This window comes from Aricia agestis, chromosome Z (genome assembly GCF_905147365.1).
Source record: "Aricia agestis chromosome Z, ilAriAges1.1, whole genome shotgun sequence".
Lineage (NCBI taxonomy): Eukaryota > Metazoa > Arthropoda > Insecta > Lepidoptera > Lycaenidae > Aricia > Aricia agestis.
In genome coordinates this window covers 33,184,106-33,196,938 of record NC_056428.1, presented here as the reverse complement: position 1 = coordinate 33,196,938, position 12,833 = coordinate 33,184,106, and the positions used below count along the sequence as shown (strand labels likewise).

The window sequence follows — 12,833 nt, the reverse complement described above, 5'->3', positions numbered from 1 at the left end:
AGCTGTCCGCAATTTGTCTATGAATCAATTTCTTTAACGGTACAATAAAAGATTGCTAAATAGTTTTAGTTACTACGTACTATGGCCATGTTTTACCTTGTTTACGAGGCTGTTGGAGATTTTTATTTGACACTTGTTATAATCTATTGTGGCCATACAAAGGACCGATAAGTTGTCTATTTACAATGCAATCAATGCAAGTGAACGGGGAATTATCTATTAAGTGCTGAGTACTGAGTATGACAAAGGTATTGATGATTTTTTTTTTTTTTTTTTATTATTGTTCCCCCTTACATAATAAGGGACAATTGTCCGCCTTGGTTTCTCTTTTTTACATTGTTCATTTTTTATAAGTCTGTACACTTTAATATTCTATCTTCTATGCTTTTATATATTCTATACATTCAAAGTACCTACTGCAAAAATAATAAAAATATTGATATTGTTTACTGCTCAGAGGAAATAACTGTCATATCCACAGACACAACTTGGAATCCAATTTAATGACGTTAGAATCGGGACTTTAGTCTTTGCAGATAATAAGTTCTTCCGAAGTTCTTTCTTTAAACCGAAGAGCCAAACATAATATTGTAATATCTTTCGCTTTCACTTTGCGACTGGCAGACGGATGGCGAGTAAAAACTACCATCAAAATTAGGTAGGTGTCCCAAAATTCCTGACGATCAACAACTTGTCAAACATGTTAGGCCCACTTCTACCAGTCTCAGGGCCTGATTACATCTACCGAGAGGCCGAACACTGCCTCCCTACTCCAGTAGCGAGACAGTGTTCGGCCAAGCACTCGGTATGTTTAGTCTTTGGCAGAGGTTTGAGGGCTGTCTCGCTCGCCTTTCTAGTCGGCAGGTGTGATCAGGCCTTTACAGCATTATTTTGCACCTACATCGTATCTTATTAAATTATGTCCGTATTTGTGCATTACTTCTTTAAAATCATTACAACATGAACACTACGTGTTCAGACAATATACATAATATTTACACAACAGGTGCGCGTGCTCAGTTTTACGCAATATTACTTTACATAGTTTGCATTTTTAGCGCAGTTCCTTGGCTTTAGTGCGAACATAGAGACAATTTTGCTGTTCAAAGGCTTACCTTCGACAGGTGGCTAGGTGTAGATAGTAGTAGGTTAATGGCAAAGATACGGTAGGTTTTATCGTTCCCGAAACTATTTGCATTAAGCGGGGAGTAGGGCACCATGGGGTTTTAGTGGAGAGACCCCATGCCTGGGGAGTCCTACCCGGCCGATGCTCCCAAAGTCCCAATCCGCCGGGGATGCGGCAAGTATGCAAAGTTTCGAATTACTTGGACTACTGGAGATAGGTAAAAATAGTGCTCAAAGATTCCGTTACATACATACAGCCCAAGCTTATAAAAGCGTGTTAAAAAGGTAGTCGAAGGTTCAACCGTCAAAATAATGCTACCAAAATTATTGGTGACGTCATGATTTCGCGGTCGGGTTTTAACAAGGAAAAGTTTCCGCGCGATAAACGTATTTTGACGAAACGGAGTCATCGGAGTTGCAGGCTTCATCTAGTTTCCAAATTAAATAATAAAATTATAATTTTATAATTTAAGCAGATATTAAATGTAATTTAACGGTCTAATACCACTTATATTAATAATAATTGTTATCTATAGTCAAATATTGTACAATTTTTTCTTTGTGGAAATTCATGTTAAACATTTAAAAAACTCAATGTTCTTGCTTTATTGCCACTGCATTCTTTGGGACGTTTCATTTACATTTTACGTCCTTAATTTTGTTAGTAAATAAGATCGCGAGAGATGGGCATTGGGCAAATATGTACCTGAATGACTATAATATGTTTTGTATCGCTTCAAGTCTATTGTTTCATTATACAGTGTGTTCGGGTGAACACCGTTATCCTTGAAACCAGCATTATTCTCATAGAAAGAGTTATTCATTTTGACGGGCTCATTTGATGGTTTCAAGGATAACGGTGTTTACACTAACATCTTGTACCTATATCATTTAGGATAGGATTAACTTATTAAGATAATAAATACAACAAGATTCTTTTTCGTCTTCAGTAGGTACAACACAAGTAAAAGTAAAACGTTTGAAAAAAAACTTAAGTTCAATTTTGAAATAATATTACATTCAGCTGTAGTCATAGTATTATATCTTGATATGCCAACAAATGATGATTTGCATCTTTAACACCTACGTACAATATTTTGTAATCATAGTATACAATATACATGTACCTATTAGTTTTGATGTGGAGAGAAATACAAAAAGCTGTGTGGGTAGCCCACTATTATTGCTAATTTTAAATTTTCGCCAACTCACGTTTTTGTGGCACCATTACAAAATTATTCTGTGGTTTTGGTCCCGATTTCTGCAGTCCTTTCGAATCTCAGCAGGCAGACCACAAACATCCAAACATGGCGATTTTCTATCTATCCGAAATTACTACAGCGAAGCCACATTCTTTTTTTGCGTTGCGGTGCTGCAGCAGTTTCGCTCTGACGTTTACATAATATTATTACGTCATTATATTATTATATTTTATGATATGTCGCACCGATGCTTTGCGCTTTTGACTTTCAAACGTGGTGTTGTTCCGTTACACCACAATAGACATTAGACAGTTAAACACGACGTTCGACAGGAGATGATGTGGGTGGATGACTCCTTCTGTTGTCATCGTCTTGTACAGCCCCGGATTTATAGAATATATGCAGTATAGGCCATGTCCTATGGGCGGCAGCATCGACCTATGGCGTCCTAGGGGGGGGCGGCAGCGCCCAAGGATGGCGGCAGAGTGCGTACATATGGGCGGTTAAATTAAAATGGCCTATACTCATAAAAATGTAAATCCGGCCCTGGTTCTGAGTCTTCCGACGCATCGCACCAGAGCAGTGTGGCCTTTCGTAGTTTCGTGTTTACGTCGTAAAAACCTGACGAAATAAGTCCGCATATGGTGCGCTGACCCTCGCCCGATCAAACCTGATCGTTGCAATTTAAAAATGTTCCGTTCTGTTTTCAGCTATCCTCGTGTTGTACCTGCGCAACAAGATCGGCTACACCGCGGATGGCGCGACAGTTATTTACCACGTTTTTACGATGTTCGCCTACTTTTTCCCGCTCCTCGGGGCAATGATTGCTGACGGCTGGCTCGGGAGATTTAGGTAAACTTTCCTTTTACCACGTGCAGGTGAAATCAAATGAAAAAACTTTTATTTCCAAATTAGTTAAAAACCAACAATTTCGGTTTCGGCTTAGACTAAAGTCTACCTGAGGCCAACCTCTGGATCGGGAACTGACCTGGCGAAAGGAACCGGAGTGAGGAACTCGCCCGTTCAGAATGTGTTTTGAGACATTTCACATTGCGTTAACTTTTCAAGACACATGATTACTTTACGATCCCCGATTTAGTTTCCAGATAAAAAAAAGTAAAATAGATGTGTATACATAATATATGGACGAGAAAATATATTTTAATCCTAGTCCGTGAATAGCTGTACTAGATTTTGGATGCACAGTTTGAGATTGTATTCTTGCTATCTATGATCTGATTGGCATTGTTTACGTAATAGATTTCAGAAGAAGATTACTGTAACACAAAGATAAGATATCATAGAAAGAAAAACTAAAAGTTTTGTTAACAAAATAAATTCGAAAAACAGTTTTATTTACGTTGATTATACGAAACCACACTATTATACTGGTTCATTACTATCAAAAGACAAAATAATATAAGTGGTAAAAATTAGTAAACTGAGTGGTTGTCGCGCGCACATGCCAATGTTTCGTGTAGGAAAACCAAGCTAATATATGTAACAGCCAAAAATAAATTTCAAGCAGACCTGTAGCTAACTTTAACTAACTACTAGATGACCCTGTGAACTTCGTATGACTTCCCTCTAAACGTATTTTCTTATCGAACAAACCTTCCCTGGACTTATATTTCAATACTAAAATTGGCCAAATCGATTCAACCGTTGTGGAGTTTGAGGGAAACTAACAAAATTAAAAATTATTTTTTATTTATACTTACTTTAGAAGATGTACGTACCCACGTTATGGCAAACATATTCGTACAACTTAGGTATAAATTGAGAAACAGGACGAATAAAATTGTACTTTCAGAAGTTTTCCATAAAACTCTACTGCCTAATGTTAATAGTATCAGAGAATTCATTAATTAATTAGATGAACTCTGTATTGCACGTATAGACAAAACTTGAATAAGGCAAGCACGTTTTAGTTTTATTTTTCAGATATTTATCGAGAGTCGAGACTCGAAATCCACCAGTCAATCCGTTGTTTACATTGCGATGATTTTAGGTACGGTGACACCACGTTAAATCCAGTCATGTATATAATTAATTATTAAACCACCGGCTTCGAGTTTGCCTTAACCGAATTACCTGATTTCATCTCAAAGTTACTTTACTTAATATTCATCTAGGTCCTAGATTCAATGTATTTCACTCAGTTCTTGGTGGCAAAAATAATCCATACTATAACATTATAATATATTATGCGAAAGAGTCTATTCGTCTGTTACCTCTTCAAACCGCGACGCTGTACCGATTTTTTTGAAATTTGGTATGGAGATATTTTGAGTTCCGGGAAAGGACATAGGATTCTTTTTATCACGGAAAAATGTACGGCCCCGGGCAGTAAACGAATGTGTCACACTGATAAAATTTGCTTCGTTTGAGAAGTCGATCTACCAACCGATCAGATTGGTAGGAGGCGTAAGACTAAACATCATTGCCTATAAAGTCTGTCTCTCTGATCCGAACAATTCCTGAAGATGATTAATTGATTTCAAACAAAAAAGGCGAATCAATTTCTAAATTGTATAAATAATAAAATATATAACTACGGTATAAAAGATTTTAGGTCTTTAGTAGATACAGTTCGAGTTTTTTAATAAGTAACTAGATAGGTGGTAGTATACCTGAATATGATAAGTACAGATTTAAAAACTCTGTGAAAACGCCAATTAGGTGGCTCGAAATGAAATAAGTATATCTTTTCCAGGACAATATTGTATTTATCACTGGTGTATGCAACGGGAAGTGTACTGATATCCCTGTCAGCTATGCCTCCAGTCAACCTACCGCAGTTGTAAGTAGCAGCTCTTCCTAGTTTTATCGGCAGTCAGCCCCAAATTCTAACTTCAATCTATTCCTTTAATACTATTTCTTATATTGTAGTTACCAGCACAATGTCAATTTTACTTTAAAATAAACTTCATTTCTAATCTCGCTTGCTACAATCCATAGTGTTTACACGGTACGTTTGTTTCAGAGAGTTTACCATAATAGCATTACTATTAATAGCCTTCGGCACGGGAGGAATCAAGCCGTGCGTATCAGCTTTTGGAGGAGACCAGTTCAAGCTACCTGAACAAGAGAGATACTTGGGATACTTCTTCTCTCTGTTCTATTTCGCCATCAACGCTGGCAGTCTCATTTCCACATTTATAACTCCCATTTTGAGGGCAGATGTTCATTGTTTTGGAGATAACGACTGCTATTCTTTGGCCTTTGGCGTTCCTGGCATTTTGATGATCGTTTCAATAGGTAGGTTTAACTTTGCTTATAATATATGAAAACAACAGACCAACTATATACAATCCTAACCTAACCTTCAAAGTAGCCAGGTGATGGCCTTTGTTAAATGTTTTCCCTGTTAGGCATCAGGTATGAAGGTTCACCAATTTTTCCTTGTAGACGAACTTGTTTTGTTTATTAATAACAAATAAAACAAAATATAAACTACTGCAGATGTAAACAATTTCTAACATCACTGTTTTCCTTTTGTAAACAGCTTTAATACGGAGTTTATCTATTTTTATCTCATTTTAGTATTCTTCGTTGCGGGAAGAAGATTCTATGTTACGAAACAGCCAGCCGGTAATATCCTTGGAAAAGTTTTTAGCTGTATAACGGTAAGCATAAAGCATTAAGCATAAGTATTATATTCAGTAAAACTTACAATTTCTTTAGTAAAATACTAGTTTAGGATTCATAACAATCCTTTGTCCAAGGAAAGTATTTTACATTTTAAGTGAATGTCAATTATTGATATTTTCGTTTTTCTCTAAAGCATCCGCAAAGGAACCAAAAAACTAACAGGTTTTTATTTTGAATAGATTATTTCTCCACTAGCGCGGCATTAACATTTTTATTATCTTACAAATAATACTATTACTATGTTGACTACAATGAGTCTTTAATCTGCAAGAGACACTTTTAGTGATTTGTAAAACGTGTGAAGTGGGCGCGATACATAATTAGCAAGTTTCTAACATTTCACTTTCTCAATCGCAGCACGCCGCGGTCAAGGCAATTAAGGGGAAAGACAAACGTGAGCACTGGCTAGATAACGCGGACGACAAGTATGATGCAGGCCTTATAGAGGATGTTAAGGATCTGTTGCGTGTGCTCGTCCTTTTTATTCCTCTTCCGGTGTTCTGGGCACTGTTTGATCAACAAGTAAGTATTTTAATTTTTGACCCACTACTGTATGTTTTAAAATTAAGCAATTAAAACATTTTTAGAGAAGATCTCCAACCTACACGTTTAAGTAATTGATACTATCGCAGAAGTTGATTCGTTGGAAAATTGACATGAACCGACCAAATGACGTTGGTCTGTAAACTGCCTAGGAATCAATTTCTTCGTTGGTACATTCTAAAGTTGATTTTAATTTTAGGGATCAAGATGGACATTCCAAGCAGACAGAATGGAACAAAGTATAGGCAGTTGGACGTTGAAGGCGGACCAGATGCAAGTTTTAAACCCTCTTCTCATTTTATTATTCATTCCACTCTTCGAAGTTGTAAGTATACCTACAGATCGACATATTCGAAAAGTTTGTCATATTTAAGTTAATTCAGGACTTGTATGTTTTTAATATATTTTTTTTAATTTCAGGGAATTTATCCATTCCTGACATGGGCGAGACTTATAAAAAAGCCTTTACACAAAATGATATGGGGTGGTGTGTTAGCTGCAATCGCATTCGTCATCTCAGGAATTGTCGAGATCAAACTTCTGGTAAATATTTTCTGCATAATATTTTCTACCTAGGTTATTTTTGTAAAAACTTTTTTCTTACTGTTTTGATTTTGTTTTCAGCCAACCTACGGCACTCCAGTATCAGAAGGTTTCGCTCAGTTGAGGGTATACAATGGATTCAATTGCAACTTCACACTTAATGCCAATAATGATACTGTTATGATTGGTCCTTTGAGTGTTTACGAAAAATTGGATCTCGAGTCCCGCAATGTTACACAGCTACCCATATCTCTTAGAGGTATAGAAGGGGAATGTGCGAATCAAACGTTTGTAGGCAACTACGAATTACAAGAAAAGAAAGCAAACTCTCTATTCATTTCACAAAATGGTCTCTACAATTTCATAGATAATAATGATAAAGCCATAGACACAGTTAATATAAGGTAAGATGCCATTTTTCTACCCAATTTTGCAAACGCACAGGAGTGTTTTACTTATGATTATATCTATTGTTTGATTGATTTTCCAGATTTTTATCAAACATAGATCATCTCGTGACAATAAATGTCAACGATGTGAGGAAGAACGTAACAAAGTTAAGTTTGAAAAGTGACGACAGATCTCAGTATTCGATAGATAAAGGCACATACAACGTGTTGGTGGACGGAGTTATTATATTGAGTGAATATGAATTTAAAACAGGAGCTGTGTATACTATCAATATGGTGAAAGACAGCAGTGAGACATACGTAAGTATTTTGATACGCTATCAAGACATGTTCTGTCCTAACTCCTAAGTGATAGTTTTAAACCTGAGCTAAGATCAGTCTGCCCCTGTCTGCCCAAAAGGAATAGAATATAGAGAATGGAAGATTAGGAACACCATGGTGTTGCGAGTGGTCATAAGCAGATGCGATTGCAATCGGTCTGCTTGTTTCCTGGTATATTTCTTAAAAAAATTGGCCAAGTGCGAGTCGCGCACGAAGGGTTCCGTACCGCTATGGAGCAAAAATTGACCAAAATTAGTGTTTTTTGTATGGGAACCCCATTAAATTTAAAGTACACGTATAGTTGAGTTTTATGAAAATTTCAAGTGCCTATCCGTTGCCATTAAAGATATCGAGCAAAAAATCCAAAAAAGTCACGTTTGTTGTATGACAGCCCCCTTAAATATTAATTTTATTTTGTTTTTAGTATTTGTTGTTATAGCGGCAACAGAAGTACACACTACACAATCTATAAAAATGTCAGAAGTCTAGCTATAGCGGTTCTTAAGATACAGCCTGGAGACAGACAGACAGACAGACACCGAAGTCTTAGTAATAGGCCGTTTTTACCCTTTGGGTACGGGATTCAATATATGAAGTTGCCTATCAAAAATCAAGCGCCAATAATATTAATTGCGCATTGGAAAATAAATACCAGATTCAGTTTCTTTTGGAGTGTAAACCAGAAAAAACTATGAACTTTGTTATAACCGGCTGAATAGTGATGATGATGAATATAAACGTTCACAATATTCATAGTTAGAAAAGTTACGATACTGTAAAACTGATAGGTCTAGCGACGCGCCCATTAAAGCGTGAAGCATGGCACAAATACCTTCTACAACAACCATACCAGGTGGCACAGATATTAAATAAACACGCGTTTACTGATAAAGTGATAACAGATGTATACCACTATAACTTTGTAACAATTTTCATAGTAAAATGAAGAATATACTGCTTTCGAACCAGAGCGCTTTAATAATCTGTAATTACTGTCAGATAAAGGCGACCATATATTTGACACTTGGGCAGGAAAACCCTTTCGTCCTGAGTCTTGACGTGTGGAGATAAGCTTTGCACCATAGTCCATAATCAATTATTCTGGTCTATCTTTGCTAGAAATATTAGCTGATAAATACCTCAATAATGTTCAACTTATATTTTTTACACGCTTTTATAAGCTTGGGCTGTATCAGTTTTATAACGGAATTTTTGAGCACTATTTTTACCTATCTCCAGTAGTCTAATTAATTCGAAACTTTGCATACGTATTATTAAGAGCCAATGGCAATGCAATAATTTGTTAATTTTTTTTTAAAGAAAAACCGCGTATTTTTTTTAATGTATTATTTATTCTTTACAGATCGCCAATCCAGTGGTCATAACCCCGCCTAACTCAGTCCATATTCTGTGGCTAGTGCCCCAATACGTGATCATGACGATGGGTGAGGTGATGTTCTCAGTCACGGGGCTGGAGTTCTCATTCACCCAGGCTCCAGCGAGCATGAAGTCAGTATTACAATCGGTGTGGTTACTCACCGTGGCGTTTGGCAATTTGATAGTGGTGCTCATTGTAGAAGGCAACTTTTTGGATGCTCAGGTATGTGATTGATATTTTAATGTAAGTAAATGCATTTGTATTGAGGTTTTAATATTTTAATCCAACACTGAAATAGTTTCGTTGGATGTAACGTAGTCCATTTCCTATGAATAGCATAATAATATTCTCACATGCGTTAAAAAAAATTGTAATTTTTTGTTAAAGTTTTTACAAAATATCAAATCGGTTGCCTAGGATATTTATAAGTAGACCATTTTGTTGCTTGATACGCAACGGACGGTATCAAACAAGCGACGAAGATTAATTAATGTGGCATTAAAATAAGTAGTATAATCGAGGAACAAACCAGTTCCCCGATTATACTATCATTCATTCCTTGATTGAAAACAAATGAAGGAACGATAATTTGTCTCCTTATTAACTAAGAATAATAATACCTATCTGTTTTCTTGCCAATTCCGTATCTTTGGATAGATCCGCTAGTGCGTTAGCCATGGTACCTAGTTGATAAAATTAGAACTGTTTGACAGTGATGTCACATAACGGAAGTTGACCGACCGGTATAATTCCGCTCTTTGATCCACTTTATTATTAACTACTCAATTCTCGTATTGTATACTAATATGAGATTTATAAGAGTGATTCCTTATGATCTCGTCAATCGTCATAATCTCTATATCAAACTCCAAGTACCTTGGTTACTTTAAATTGACATATATCATAAGTTAATAGTTAAATTATGATATGTCAATTTGTTATTATCATCCTGGGAATAATTATTACGAAACAACGAAACTTTCCGGCAAAGTAGCCCTAGCATTAAATGCGATTACAAAGCCGACTTCACCCCTGTTCCAATGGAGGGCAGCTTGTTATTATGTCACGTTAAATAACTGTGATTTATTTAATTTAAGTTTAAAGTTGTGGATGGATGTTCTATAGAAAGACCAGCGGGGCTAAAATGGTCGCTTTGAAGAATCATGATATGAATCATAATATGATTCATTTTTCTAAAATCGTAAAAGGCAACTCTGCTTGCAATTCATTTCTGTTTTTTTGTACTGATTTGACATTTGTCAGTTTGTCAGTTTTGACAATTCATTTGCTGAATTGATTGAGAGGAATTGCTATATGTGACCATTTTAGCCCCGCAGGAAGAGATTTTGTGACATTTTCGAGAGCGTCGTATTTGTATAGGCGTACCACTACTATACGTACATAAAGCATGCTAATTGAAATCTTAATTATTTCAGTGGAAGGAGTTCTTTTTGTTTGCTGGCCTCATGATGTTGGACATGTTAATATTTACGGCGATGGCACTAAAATACAAGTACGTGGAGCTAAAATCGAGTACGGAAAATGTTGCCATCGACGAAATAAGACTACCCGACAAACCGACGCTGAAAGAAAACTGAGTACAAAAGTTCCAAAAGACAGAAAATCGAATTAAATTCGGAGACTGATTCGGATATTTTAATTAAGTGTTACAAATAAGCGTGAAAAACATTTTATAATAAATATTGTTAAAATATACTTATCTTCTTTAATTGCAGCCCAAAAAACCTAGTGGCTAATATCACAAATTATTATTAAGCAGTTAAGCACTAAACAGTGAAACGAGTAAGTACAAAATATGTAGGTACCTACTGGGGTAAATCTATCTAAATTCTAAACCTTTCCGAAAATTACGCAAGGCTCTATAATTGCGATGCATTAATTCATAACTTTTTTTTAAACTAGAAATTTCAAAAAACAAACCAGACAACATTTAAACAAATATTTGCGGTGGTGTCGAGGTCTCAAAACGTTCAATCTGGTTAGTTAAATGGCGTGAACACATTAGACAATTAGTTGTGCGTAATTTGTGTGTTGTTCCCATACGAGGACAGGGGGACATGAGGGGACCACTCGACCCCCTCGCGATGAGCCGTGTGACAGCGGTTAACCCCTCATGTAAGGGTTCTGCAAGCAATTCTCAAAGTTTTATTCAGTTTCAAGTTGGCAAGTTAAAATTATACGATAGCGCAGGTAGTAAGTAGGTACCTACAATAATTAATTTCTCCTAGAGTTGCTGTAAGCTAAGATTAATCTATACTAATATTATAAAGAGGTAAACTTTGTTTGTTTGTTTAATTGTAATGAATAGGCTCAAAAAGTACTGGACCGATTTTAAAAATTCTTTCACCATTCGAAAGCTACATTATTTACGAGTAACATAGGCTACTTTTTATTTTGGAAAATATAGGGTTCCGTAAGATATTTCAGTTTTTCCGAAACAACCAGAAAATTTACTTATTTTGCGTACGCTGCCTAAACTATAAAAGATAGAACCATACAATGTTCTAAGTAAATGTAGATCTTATAAATATCTACAAAAATGTCCGCGACACACTATACCTATCTATGTCAACTGAGGCACAACAACCATTTTTTTATTAAAAAATCTTGATTTCTTTTGGACTACATTTAAACGCATTTATTTTACTCATGCTAATAACCCTTATCAAAATAAATTATTTCATCTCTAAGTACAGTTTATGTAGACAATATTTGGTCTTTGAATGATTAAAATTGGACGTTTGGTTTAGAAGTTATGGCGAAATTAAAATATTGCGATTTACGCCCGTTTCGAAGTGGGCGCTACCAATGCGGGGGTGCGCTCGCGGGAGCGGAGTTTAAATCTATGAGTATTGAACTATTGACTATTGAGTAGTAATAATATATCTATCAGTAGTATCGACGGAGAGCTGACGACCAAATCAGTCATGTAGCTTCAGTTGTATTAAAACTCCGTTAACTACCTACTTCCCTAAACAACCCTGTCTGATAATCTGCGTGCTGGCAGGTCGTGGGCGGTGGGTGTGGGAGTAGTAGGGTTGGGTAAAAATTGGTAAAAATGTAGTTTCAGCGACTTAATAGTGTTTGCGATGATAAATTAATGTAAATTTATAATTTTTTCACATGGATAATAAATAATAATGAATAATCGGCCAAGTTCGAGACGGACTCACGCACGTAGGGTTCCGTACTGGTATAGACCGAAAGTAGACAAAAAATTGTGCTTTTTGTATGGGAGCTCCCCAAATATAATTAAGGATTGTGTAAAAAAATTAAGTAAGTACAGTCTGTCAAGAAAGTGAAGAAATTAAAAAGTGGCAACATTGTAGTGTCATCCCTTTTTTCTTAGATTAATTTGACACGACGATGTTGCCACTTTTTACTATACCTATTACCTAGCTGTTACCAATATTGATTACGAGCAAAAAAGGCCAAAAAAGCCAAAAAAATCACGTTTATTATATGGGGTATTCATTTTGATATTAATTTTATTTTGTTTTTAGTATTGGTCTTATAGCGGCAACAGACATACATAATCTGTGATCAGAAGTCTATCTTTAGCGGTCCTAGAGAAACAGCGGACAGACGGGCAGACGGACAGACGAAAAAAATCAAAATTGCTGAACATATTTTTTT

General features: G+C 35.9%; 1 protein-coding gene across 2 annotated transcripts in view; it reads left to right on the top strand.

Annotated features, from left to right (window-relative positions):
• The window catches only part of LOC121738929 (peptide transporter family 1), a 42,119-nt gene extending 31,230 nt beyond the window's left edge, over positions 1-10,889 (top strand). For both annotated transcript variants that reach the window (XM_042131207.1, XM_042131208.1), the window contains exons 3-13: positions 3,038-3,179; positions 5,044-5,130; positions 5,314-5,588; positions 5,874-5,956; positions 6,339-6,503; positions 6,724-6,849; positions 6,945-7,067; positions 7,149-7,471; positions 7,558-7,777; positions 9,162-9,398; positions 10,613-10,889. In XM_042131207.1, coding sequence (XP_041987141.1) covers positions 3,038-3,179; positions 5,044-5,130; positions 5,314-5,588; positions 5,874-5,956; positions 6,339-6,503; positions 6,724-6,849; positions 6,945-7,067; positions 7,149-7,471; positions 7,558-7,777; positions 9,162-9,398; positions 10,613-10,774 — 1,943 coding nt within the window. In that variant the 3' untranslated portion in view covers positions 10,775-10,889. The remainder of the gene's footprint in view (positions 1-3,037; positions 3,180-5,043; positions 5,131-5,313; positions 5,589-5,873; positions 5,957-6,338; positions 6,504-6,723; positions 6,850-6,944; positions 7,068-7,148; positions 7,472-7,557; positions 7,778-9,161; positions 9,399-10,612) is intronic.
• Positions 10,890-12,833: the final 1,944 nt, after the last annotated feature.